Source organism: Mobula birostris, chromosome X (assembly GCF_030028105.1).
Source record: "Mobula birostris isolate sMobBir1 chromosome X, sMobBir1.hap1, whole genome shotgun sequence".
Taxonomy (NCBI): Eukaryota; Metazoa; Chordata; class Chondrichthyes; order Myliobatiformes; family Myliobatidae; genus Mobula; species Mobula birostris.
The window spans coordinates 1298089-1310520 of NC_092402.1; the positions used below are offsets into that span (position 1 = coordinate 1298089).

General features: G+C 50.7%; 1 protein-coding gene across 2 annotated transcripts in view; it reads left to right on the forward strand.

Annotated features, from left to right (window-relative positions):
* Window positions 1–9397: 9397 nt before the first annotated feature.
* Window positions 9398–12432, forward strand: part of mlx (MAX dimerization protein MLX) — a 33854-nt gene continuing 30819 nt past the window's right edge. For both annotated transcript variants that reach the window (XM_072248823.1, XM_072248824.1), the window contains exons 1-2: window positions 9398–9483; window positions 9965–10140. In XM_072248823.1, the coding sequence (XP_072104924.1) occupies window positions 9423–9483; window positions 9965–10140 (237 nt within the window). In that variant the 5' untranslated portion in view covers window positions 9398–9422. The remainder of the gene's footprint in view (window positions 9484–9964; window positions 10141–12432) is intronic.

Here is a 12432-nt window from a genome sequence, read left to right on the forward strand (position 1 = left end):
GGAAGAGCCTCAGCCCTTGAGTTTGTCCAACAGGTCTGAGATTCTGGCTCCCTGTGTGGATGAGAGTGAGGGCTGTAGGAAGGATGAGCAGCCTAACTGAGGCACTGTAGTTCAGGGAGCCATTAAAGAGGGGGAAGAGAAAAGAAATGTAGTGGTAATTAGGGATAGTATAGTCAGGGGAATAGACAGAGACAGAGTTCTCTGTCATGAGGATAAAGCATCCCTGGTTCCCGGGTTCAGGACATTTTATCTGACCTGCAGAGCAATTTGCAGTGGGAGGGGAAAGATCCAGTTGTCATTGTCCATGTGGGTAACAGAGACATAGGCAGAACGAGGAAAGAGGTTCTGCTGAGGCAATTTGAGCAGCTCAGGACCAAATTAAAAAGCAGAACCAAAAAGATAGCAATCTGTGGATTACGACCTGAACCATATGCAAATTGGCATAGGGTCAAGAAGATTAGAGAGTTAACATAGAAACATAGAAAATAGGTGCAGGAGTAGGCCATTCGGCCCTTCGAGCCTGCACCGCCATTCAGTATGATCATGACTGATCATCCAACTCAGAGCCCTGTACCAGCCTTCCCTCCATACCCCCCGATCCCTTCAGCCACAAGGGCCATATCTCACTCCCTCTTAAATATAGCCAATGAACTGGCCTCAACTGTTTCCTGTGGCAGAGAATTCCACAGATTCACCACTCTCTGTGTGAAGAAGTTTTTCCTAATCTCGGTCCTAAAAGGCTTCCCCTTTATCCTCAAACTGTGACCCCTCGTTCTGGACTTCCCCAACATCAGGAACAATCTTCCTGCATCTAGCCTGTCCAATTCCTTTAAAATTTTATATGTTTCAATAAGATCCCCCCCTCAATCTTCTAAATTCCAGAGAGTATAAGCCTGGTCAATCCAGTCTTTCATCATATGAAAGTCCTGCCATCCCAGGAATCAATCTGGTGAACCTTCTTTGTACTCCCTCTATGGCAAGAATGTCCTTCCTCAGATTAGGGGACCAAAACTGCACACAATACTCCAGGTGTGGTCTCACCAAGGCCTTGTACAACTGCAGTAGTACCTCCCTGCTCCTGTACTCGAATCCTCTTGCTATAAATGTCATGTGTGGCTGAAGGATTGGTGTGGGAGAAAAGGGTTTGAATTCATGGGAAACAGGCACCAGTGTTGGGGAAGGAGGGAGCTGTACCAGTGGGAGGGGCTCCACCTGGATGGTGATGGGATCTGGATCCTGGGAACCACATAACCAGGGCTGTGGATAGGACTTTAAACTAAATAACGGGGAAGGGGGTGATTCAACAGATTGGAGAAGTATGGACCAAGTGAAAAAGAAAAGTGCGGATAAAGATAAAAGAAAAGCAGAAGATAAAACAGAGATAAGTAAGAGTGGCGTGCAGAAAAGTCAGGTGCAAAAGAGACAAAGATTACGAGATTTTAAAAGCACAATGAGTGTAAGGGCACTTTATCTGAATGCCCGTGGTATTCGTCACAAGGTCAGTGAACTTGTGGCACAAATCACTACAAAGGGGTTTGATTTAGTGGCCGTTACAGAAACATGGTTGCAGGGTGGAGAAGATTGGAAATTAAGTATCCAAGGATATCAGGTAATACGGAAGGATAGGCAGGAAGGTAAGGGAGGTGTGGTAGCGCTCTTAGTTCAGCACGAGATTGGGGTGATGGTGAGACATGATATAAGATCTAAGGAGCAGAATGTTGAATCCATCTGGGCAGAGATTAGGAATAGTAAAGAGAAAAAATCGCTGGTGGGAGTTATCTATCGGCCACTGAATAATAACATTACAGTGGCACAGGCAATAAACAGAGAAATATCTGAGGCATGTAAGAATGGAACAGCAGTTATCGTGAGGGACTTTAACTTACACATAGATTGGGTGATTGAAATTGGTCGAGGCAGTCTTGAGGAGGACTTCACAAGAATGTATCCATGATGGCTTTTGTCAGCAGCATGTTACTGAACCTACAGCAGACACCAACAGAATCAACAAACTCATTCGTAAGGCCAGTGATGTTGTGGGGATGGAACTGGACTCTCTCACGGTGGTGTCTGAAAAGAGGATGCTGTCTAAGTTGCATGCCATCTTGGACAATGTCTCCCATCCACTACATAATGTACTGGTTGGGCACAGGAGTACATTCAGCCAGAGACTCATTCCACCGAGATGCAGCACAGAGCGTCATAGGAAGTCATTCCTGCCTGTGGCCATCAAACTTTACAACTCCTCCCTTGGAGGGTCAGACACCCTGAGCCAATAGGTTGGTCCTGGACTTATTTCATAATTTACTGGCATAATTTACATATTACTATTTAACTATTTATGGTTCTATTACTATTTAATTATTTATGGTGCAACTGTGATGAAAACCAATTTCCCCCGGGATCAATAAAGTATGACTATGAGTATCACAAGCTACAGAAAGAACTACAAGGGCACAGGCTGAGAAAACCCTCTCAGAGGACGACAACCCTGTTGTAGGGTCCGGAGAGCTGTGCTGGCTGGAGTCAGGGCATCATGCTTTGGCTCTTGGTCGGGGCACCCAAGCCAAACAGGTCAAAGGGTAGAGGCCAGACTGAGAGTGGCCCACGGGTCCTCCTGGTTTAGGGGGGTTCATCTCAGGGCCAACAACCCTGACTGATGAAACAAAACTGTCACGGAAACAGCAATGAAGAATCCTTCTCTATCTGGGTGTGACAGCATTCCTGGGTCTCCGCCCGAGACTTGCTTGACGGACAGCAGTGGAGACCGAGAGGGACCCATTGACACGATGAAGGCAGCCCTGAACACTGCCAGAGATGGAGGACCGTCACCACTGCCCTGAACGCCAGTAAGTGGCTGGGTGAGGTGCTGGAAGACCGGGGGGTGGGGGGGGGGCGGGGTAGGTGTGCCTTCATTTACACCGTAAGACGTGGGAGCAGAATTAGGCCATTCAGCCCATCGAGTCGCCTCCCGGCTTCTTTCCTTTCGTGCTGCTGCCAGAGGAAGGTGTGTGTGTGTGTGACCCTCTCCCTCGCGTCCGCTGCTCCCCACTCGAACAGCCTCTTTCTCCCTCGATGCTGTAGGGAGGGGGTGCGGCAGTTCTGGATCCGGGCCGGGGTTCGGCTGACCTAGTTTGCGGACTGTTCACGTTAAGATGTGTTCCTGGCTTCTGGTTGCTGTTTCGAGCGATTTCGATGGGGGGCCGGCCTGAAGTTGACAGACGTCACAGGAGCTGGTCGGAACTGAACCGAGTATGCCTGGACCCCTTCAATTTTGTTTTATACTCTGTGTTTTCGGCTCTGTTTTGTGTTGCTGTTGACACGGTTTGTTGTTTTTGCGTGTGGGGAGGGTGGAGAGGGGGTTATGTTTCTCTTTGAACAGATTCCACATTTCGGGGTGATGCACCATCAATAACTGCAAAAGACTGGAAGTAGAGTAACTACTGAAAGGCTTTTATTAGCAGTAAAATGTGACCTCCACCATGCTGAGTGTCTGCCCCTGGACGGAGGAGGGGGAGCAATGGCGTAATCGCCTTTATTCAGGGTTCTGTGGGAGGAGACACAGGGGCAGTCAGCAGAGGGGCATGTCTGGACAGGTAACCCAGTTACAACATGGTTTACCACACGGGGAAGAAAAATCTCAGGGTTCTATACTTCGATAATTAATGTACCTGTACGTCTGCTCTGCCATTTATTATCTCTCTCAACCCTGTCCTCCCATCTACCCCTGTAACCTTTGCCTCCCTGACTAATCGAGGACCTCATCAGGAATTTACGAGGGGGCTGTAAAGGAAATGTGGAAACTCGAGAGCAGTGAACCTGACAGCTGTGGCGGGCAATTTACTGCAGGGAGGTTACGACACGGGGTGGGCCTTGTCAGCAGTCTTTCGTCTCTTTCAGGACAGAACAGCAGACACGGTCTTTGGGAAGGCTCTGGCAGTGGGCTGCTGCGGGAAGAATTGGCTGCCCAACTGGATAAAGGAAGCCGAGGGTGATGGTGGAGGGCCATTTTTCGGAATGGAGACCGGTGACGAGCGGCGTTCCCCAGGGCTTGGTGATGGCCTCATTGTTTACGTGACATCTATATCAAAGAATGATTCCGGGAATGGAAGGGTTAGCATTTCAGGAGCATTGGATGGCTCTGGGCCTGTACTCAGAGAGGGAATCTCAGAGTTCAAAGTCAATTTATTATCAAAGTACATGTACAACCCTGAGATTCATGTTCTTGCCGGCATACTCAATAAATCCATTATAGAATAATCACCATCACAGAATCGGTGAAAGACCGCACCAACCAGTTTACAAAAGACAACAAGATGTGCAAAGATGAAAAGAAATAAATAAGCAATAAATATCAAGAACATTAGAAGGCTGAGAGGGGATCTTATTGAATTAGTGATAATTTTTCAAAACTCGTTAGATTCTGGACTAGTTCCTGAGGATTGGAGGGTGGCTAATGTAACTCCACTTTTTAAAAAAGGAGGGAGAGAGAAACCGGGGAATTATAGACTGGTTAGCCTAACGTCGGTGGTGGGGAAACTGCTGGAGTCAGTTATCAAGGATGTGATAACAGCACATTTGGAAAACGGTGAAATCATCGGACAAAGTCAGCATGGATTTGTGAAAGGAAAATCATGTCTGACGAATCTCATAGAATTTTTTGAGGATGTAACTAGTAGAGTGGATAGGGGAGAACCAGTGGATGTGGTATATTTGGATTTTCAGAAGGCTTTTGACAAGGTCCCACACAGGAGATTAGTGTGCAAACTTAAAGCACACGGTATTGGGGGTAAGGTATTGGTGTGGGTGGAGAGTTGGTTAGCAGACAGGAAGCAAAGAGTGGGGATAAACGGGACCTTGTCAGAATGGCAGGCGGTGACGAGTGGGGTGCCGCAAGGCTCAGTGCTGGGACCCCAGTTGTTTACAATATATATTAATGACTTGGATGAGGGAATTAAATGCAGCATCTCCAAGTTTGCGGATGACACGAAGCTGGGTGGCAGTGTTAGCTGTGAGGAGGATGCTAAGAGGATGCAGGTGACTTGGATAGGTTGGGTGAGTGGGAAAATTCATGGCAGATGCAATTTAATGTGGATAAATGTGAAGTTATCCACTTTGGTGGCAAAAATAGGAAAACAGATTATTATCTGAATGGTGGCCGATTAGGAAAAGGGGAGGTGCAACGTGACCTGGGTGTCATTATACACCAGTCATTGAAAGTGGGCATGCAGGTACAGCAGGCGGTGAAAAAGGCGAATGGTATGCTGGCATTTATAGCGAGAGGATTTGAGTACAGGAGCAGGGAGGTACTACTGCAGTTGTACAAGGCCTTGGTGAGACCACACCTGGAGTATTGTGTGCAGTTTTGGTCCCCTAATCTGAGGAAAGACATCCTTGCCATAGAGGGAGTACAGAGAAGGTTCACCAGATTGATTCCTGGGATGGCAGGGCTTTCATATGAAGAAAGAATGGATGAACTGGGCTTGTACTCGTTGGAATTTAGAAGATTGAGGGGGGATCTGATTGAAACATATAAGATCCTAAAGGGATTGGACAGGCTAGATGAAGGAAGATTGTTCCCGATGTTGGGGTTGTCTAGAACGAGGGGTCACAGTTTGAGGATCGAGGGGAAGCCATTTAGGACCGAGATTAGGAAAAACTTCTTCACACAGAGTGGTGAATCTGTGGAATTCTCTGCCACAGGAAACAGTTGAGGCCAGTTCATTGGCTATATTTAAGAGGGAGTTAGATATGGCCCTTGTGGCTACGGGGGTCAGGGGGTATGGAGGGAAGGCTGGGGCGGTGTTCTGAGTTGGATGATCAGCCATGATCATAATAAATGGCGGTGCAGGCTCGAAGGGCCAAATGGCCTACTCCTGCACCTATTTTCTATGTTTCTATGTTTCTATATAAGATTATTAAGGGATTGGACATGCTGGAGGCAGGAAACATGTTCCTGATGTTGGGGGAGTCCAGAACCAGAGGCCACAGTTTAAGAATTAGGGGTAGGCCATTTAGAACGGACTTGAGGAAAAACTTTTTCACCCAGAGAGTGGTGGATATATGGAATGCTCTGCCCCAGAAGGCTGTGGAGGCCAAGTCTCTGGATGCTTTCAAAAAAGAGATGGATAGAGCTCTTAAAGATAGCGGAGTCAAGGGATATGGGGAGAAGGCAGGAACTGGATACTGATTGTGGATACAACAGGAATTCTGCAGATGCTGGAAATTCAAGCAAAAGACATCAAAGTTGCTGGTGAACGCAGCAGGCCAGGCAGCATCTCCAGGAAGAGGTACAGTCGACGTTTCCGAGACTCTTGATGTTCAGCCATGATCACAGTGAGTGGCGGTGCTGGTTTGAAGGGCCGAATGGCCTACTCCTGCACCTATTGTCTATAACATGAGATGAAGAGTCCTTGAAAGTGAGTCCATAGGTTGTGGGAACAGTTCAGCGATGGGGTGAGTGAAGTTATCCCCTCTGGTTCAAGAGCCGGATGGTTGGCGGGGGGGGGATCTCACTGAAACCTACTGAATGTTGAAAGGCCTCGATAGAGTGGATGTTTCCAACAGAACCAGAGGACACAGCCTCAGAATCGCGGGACGCCATTTACAACGGAGATGAGGAGGGATTTTTTTAGCCAGACTGTGACAAATCTGTGGGCACTCTGTGAGCCACATGGAGAGGATACTGATGGGCTTACAGAGTGCATCACTGATTACATCAGCTTCTGCATGGACTGAAATGTTCCAACAAGAACTGTCCTTTGTTATTCAAATAACAAGCCATGGGTGACAAAGGACATCCCGAACACTAAAAAAGAGGGTGTTTAGAGATGGAAATAGGGAGGAGTTGAGGGCAATACAGAGGGACCTGAAAGCCAGGATCAGGGAGGCTAAAGACAGGTACAGGAGGAAGCTTGAGTGGAAACTCCCGCAGAACAACATGAGAGAGGTCCGGAGGGGGATGAGGACCATCACTGGGTTCCGGCAAACTAGCAACAGAGGAGCAGAAGGCAGTGTGGACAGGGCCAACGAACTTAACCTGTTCTTTAACAGATTTGACATTGTGGCCCCTGCCCATCCCCCACATGAGCCATCTGTCGTCAGCCCCCAACCAACACATATTCCACTCTCCCCTCCTACCCCTCCTCACAGTCCCCCACCCTGTTCTCATGACTATACCCCTTCCCCACACGAAACCACCACGGTGGGCTTCACAGCTGAACAGGTGAGAAGACAGCTGAAACGTCTCAACCCAAGCAAGGCTGCAGGACCGGATGGTGTCAGTACCAGGGTGCTCAAAGCCTGTGCCCCTCAGCTATGTGGAGTACTTCGCCATGTATTCAACCTGAGCCTGAGGCTCCGGAGGGTTCCTGTGCTGTGGAAGACATCCTGCCTCGTCCCTGTGCAGAAGATGCCACGCCCCAGCGGCCTCAATGACTACAGACCAGTGGCATTGACCTCCCACATCATGAAGACCCTGGAGAGACTTGTTCTGGAGCTGCTCCGGCCTATGGTCAGGCCACACTTAGATCCCCTCCAGTTCGTCTACCAGCCCCGACTAGGAGTTGAGGATGCCACCGTCTACCTGCTGAACCGTGTCTACGCCCACCTGGACAAGCCAGCGAGCACCGTGAGGGTCATGTTTTTTGACTTCTCCAGTGCGTTCAACACCATCCGCCCTGCTCTGCTGGGGGAGAAGCTGACAGCGATGCAGGTGGATGCTTTCCTGGTATCATGGATTCTTGATTACCTGACTGGCAGACCACAGTACATGTGCTTGCAACACTGTGTGTCCGACAGAGTGATCAGCAGCACTGGGGCTCCACAGGGGACTGTCTTGTCTCCCTTTCTCTTCACCATTTACACCTCCGACTTCAACTACTGCACAGAGTCTTGTCATCTTCAGAAGTTTTCTGATGACTCTGCCATAGTTGGATGCATCAGCAAGGGAGATGAGGCTGAGTACAGGGCTACGGTAGGAAACTTTGTCACATGGTGTGAGCAGAATTATCTGCAGCTTAATGTGAAAAAGACTAAGGAGCTGGTGGTAGACCTGAGGAGAGCTAAGGTACCGGGGACCCCTGTTTCCATCCAGGGGGTCAGTGTGGACATGGTGGAGGATTACAAATACCTGGGGATATGAATTGACAATAAAATGGACTGGTCAAAGGACACTGAGGCTGTCTACAAGAAGGGTCAGAGCCGTCACTATTTCCTGAGGAGACTGAGGTCCTTTAACATCTGCCGGATGATGCTGAGGATGTTCTACGAGTCTGTGGTGGCCAGTGCTATCATGTTTGCTGTTGTGTGCTGGGGCAGCAGGCTGAGGGTAGCAGACACCAACAGAATCAACAAACTCATTCGTAAGGCCAGTGATGTTGTGGGGATGGAACTGGACTCTCTGATGGTGGTGTCTGAAAAGTGGATGCTGTCTAAGTTGCATGCTATCTTGGACAATGTCTCCCATCCACTACATAATGTACTGGGTGGGCACAGGAATACATTCAGCCAGAGACTCATTCCACTGAGATGCAACACAGAGCGTCATAGGAAGTCATTCCTGCCTGTGGCCATCAAACTTTACAACTCCTCCCTTGGAGGGTCAGACACCCTGAGCCAATAGGCTGGTCCTGCACTTATTTCATAATTTACTGGCATAATTTACATATTACTATTTAACTATTTATGGTTCTATTACTATTTATTATTTATGGAGCAACTGTAACAAAAACCAATTTCCCCCGGGATCAATAAAGTATGGCTGTGACTATGACTACCCTCAGCCTTCTTGGGCCCTGAAGGATTATCTGGTTCAATATATTTAAAGACAATCAGTACCTCCCCCGCTGTAATGTGGACTCTCCCCAAAATCCCCTCAAGTTTTAAGTGTGTGTGGGGGGGGGGGAGGAACAGAAGTTCTCATTGGGGACCTCGCCCATCTCCTGCCACTTCACTTTGGAGTTTGGGTGGGGGGAGAGTTTCGACAGGAGAAGACTTTTCACCTTGGAGTGCAGGAGAACGGAAGGTGATCTTACAGAAGTCAAGAGGGGTAATAAATAGGGTGAAAACTGTAGGGCTGGAAAATCAAAAACTCAGGGGTACACTGGTCCAAGTTGGAGCGGACTTTCGTGATTCCATTTCGGGTATTGTTCTATTATTTATGGTGCAACTGTAACGAAAACCAATTTCCCCGGGGATCAATAGAATATGACTATGACTATAGCTATGAATGTGATGCTGCAGACGTCTGTGAGGGGCCAGGCCATTGGGTATGTTGAAAGCGGAGGTGGCTCGGTTCCTGACGAGCCAGGACGTCAGGGGAAAAGGCAGGAAAATGGGGTTGAGAGGGCGGATAGAATGGCAGAGCAGACCTGATGGTTCAGACGGCATAATTCTGCTCCTATGTCCACGGTCTCATTTGGATGCAAATGTACAAGCCACGGCGAGTAAGTTTGCAAACGGCAAGTGGTGATGTCGACGCTGGTAAGGATGCGTTTTGAACATTGGTGTTCAGTTTGGCCTGGCTGCTCGAAGAGACAGAATGAAAGTGATCTCTGCAGGTGGTATAAACTGCTGACCGGGTGTGCAGTGAGTGAGTGCCGATGTCTGGGGGTGCACGTCCCCACAGTGGGGGGCACCCTAGTCTACTACTGAGGATTGAAGAAACTAGGATGGATTAAAGTCGTAAAGAGTGCTTTATTGACTGGAGGCTGGGTGAGGGTGGGACACGACCACAAACTCCACCTCCCGTAAGATAGTGATGAGCATACAAGTTTATTGAGATAAGCATTTGAACTTCTTCCCCTCTGCCATCCGATTTCTGAATGGACGTAGAAACCACGAACACTACCTCACTACTTTATTTTGCTCTCTTGTTTTATTTAACTGTTTACAATATCAATACTGTAGTTTTTTTCTCTCTCTCTCTCTATTGTGGTGTATGGGTTGCACTGCCGCCGCTAAGTCGGCAAAGCTCACCCGCGTAGGCCGGTTTCTGAGCTGGGAGGCTCGGGCGGCGGGCAGGGACGCGACGGGCTGAACGGCCGCCCTGGGGGGGGGAGGAGAACACGCACTTCCGGGTCAGAGGTCGGCGTCGTCATGGCGGAGCCGAGCGGATCGTCGGAGGACCCGTGGATCAAGGTCTGGTGGGGAGAGGCGGGCCGCCGCGGGGAGGGGACGAGGGAGCCGAGGCCGAAGGCCCGGGGGCGGAGGGAGGGAGGATCAAACTCCGAGCGGAGGGGTGACTGTGGGATGAGGGTAGGATAGGCAGAGAGGTAAATAGAGGGAGGGGAATGGGAGAGTGGCGGGGGGAGAGGGAGAAGGGAGACCTGGGGGTGAGGCCCGAGAGCGGTGGATCGAGGCCGGGGGAGGGAAATGGGAGACGGAGGGGGTGTTGATTCAGGGATCAATAAACAGGGAATAAAGGGGGCAGTCTGGGTGTGACTGGGGGGTTATGAGGGGAGATGAGGGTGATTGGGGGGTTATGAGGGGAGATGTGGGTGATTGGGGGGTTATGAGGGGAGATGAGGGTGATTGGGGGGTTATGAGGGGAGATGAGGGTGATTGGGGGGTTATGAGGGGAGATGTGGGTGATTGGGGGTTATGAGGGGAGATGAGGGTGATTGGGGGGTTATGAGGGGAGATGTGGGTGATTGGGGGGTTATGAGGGGAGATGTGGGTGATTGGGGGGTTATGAGGAGAGATGAGGGTGATTGGGGGGTTATGAGGGGAGATGAGGGTGATTGGGGGGTTATGAGGGGAGATGTGGGTGATTGGGGGGTTATGAGGGGAGATGTGGGTGATTGGGGGGTTATGAGGGGAGATGAGGGTGATTGGGGGTTATGAGGGGAGATGAGGGTGAGTGGGGGGGTTATGAGGGGAGATGAGGGTGAGTGGGGGGGTTATGAGGGGAGATGAGGTTGACGGGGGGTTATGAGGGGAGATGAGGGTTCCTGGGGGGTTATGAGGGGAGATGTGGATGAGGGTGACGAGGGGGTTATGAGGGGAGATGAGGGTGACTGGGGGGGTTATGAGGGGGGATGAGGGTGACTGGGGGGTTATGAGGGGACATGAGGGTGACTGGGGGGGTTATGAGGGGAAATGAGGGTGATTGGGGGGTTATGAGGGGAGATGAGGGTGATTGGGGGGTTATGAGGGGAGATGAGGGTGATTGGGGGTTATGAGGGGAGATGAGGGTGACTGGGGGGGTTATGAGGGGAGATGAGGGTGACTGGGGGAGTTATGAGGGGAGATGTGGATGTGGGTGATTGGGGGGTTATGAGGGGAGATGAGGGTGACTGGGGGGGGTTATGAGGGGAGATGTGGGTGAGGGTGACTGGGGGATTTATGAGGGGACATGAGGGTGACTGGGGGGGTTATGAGGGGAGATAAGGGTGACTGGGGGGTTATGAGGGGAGATAAGGGTGATTGGGGGGGTTATGAGGGGAGATGTGGATGACTGGGGGGGTTATGAGGGGAGATGAGGGTGAGTGGGGGGGTTATGAGGGGAGATGAGGGTTCCTGGGGGGTTATGAGGGGAGATGTGGATGAGGGTGACGAGGGGGTTATGAGGGGAGATGAGGGTGACTGGGGGGGTTATGAGGGGGGATGAGGGTGACTGGGGGGTTATGAGGGGACATGAGGGTGACTGGGGGGGTTATGAGGGGAGATGAGGGTGATTGGGGGGTTATGAGGGGAGATGAGGGTGATTGGGGGGTTATGAGGGGAGATGAGGGTGATTGGGGGTTATGAGGGGAGATGAGGGTGACTGGGGGGGTTATGAGGGGAGATGAGGGTGACTGGGGGAGTTATGAGGGGAGATGTGGATGTGGGTGATTGGGGGGTTATGAGGGGAGATGAGGGTGACTGGGGGGGGTTATGAGGGGAGATGTGGGTGAGGGTGACTGGGGGATTTATGAGGGGACATGAGGGTGACTGGGGGGGTTATGAGGGGAGATAAGGGTGACTGGGGGGGTTATGAGGGGAGATAAGGGTGACTGGGGGGTTATGAGGGGAGATGAGGGTGACTGGGGGGGGTTATGAGGGGAGATGAGGGTGATTGGGGGTTATGAGGGTGACCAGGGGGTTATGAGGGGAGATAAGGGAGAGTGGGGGGGTTTATGAGGGGAGATGAGGGTGACGGGGTGGGGTTATGAGGGGAGATGAGGGTGAGGGTCCTGGGGAGGGGGGGTGTAAATAAACCAGGAGAAAGGTGGGCAAGAGAGGAGAAGCAGTGGAGGGGGAGGGGTACTGAGGATGGAGGTCCAGGGAGGGAAATGGAGAGACCGGTGGTGGGTGGGGGGGAAGGGAAACAGAGACTTTGGGGGGTGAGGGAAGTTGAGGAGGCGACTGGGGTAAATAAACAGGTAGTACGGGCAGGGGGGTGAACGGGAGAGAACCGGGAGGTGGGTAAATAAACGGGGAGAAAGAGAT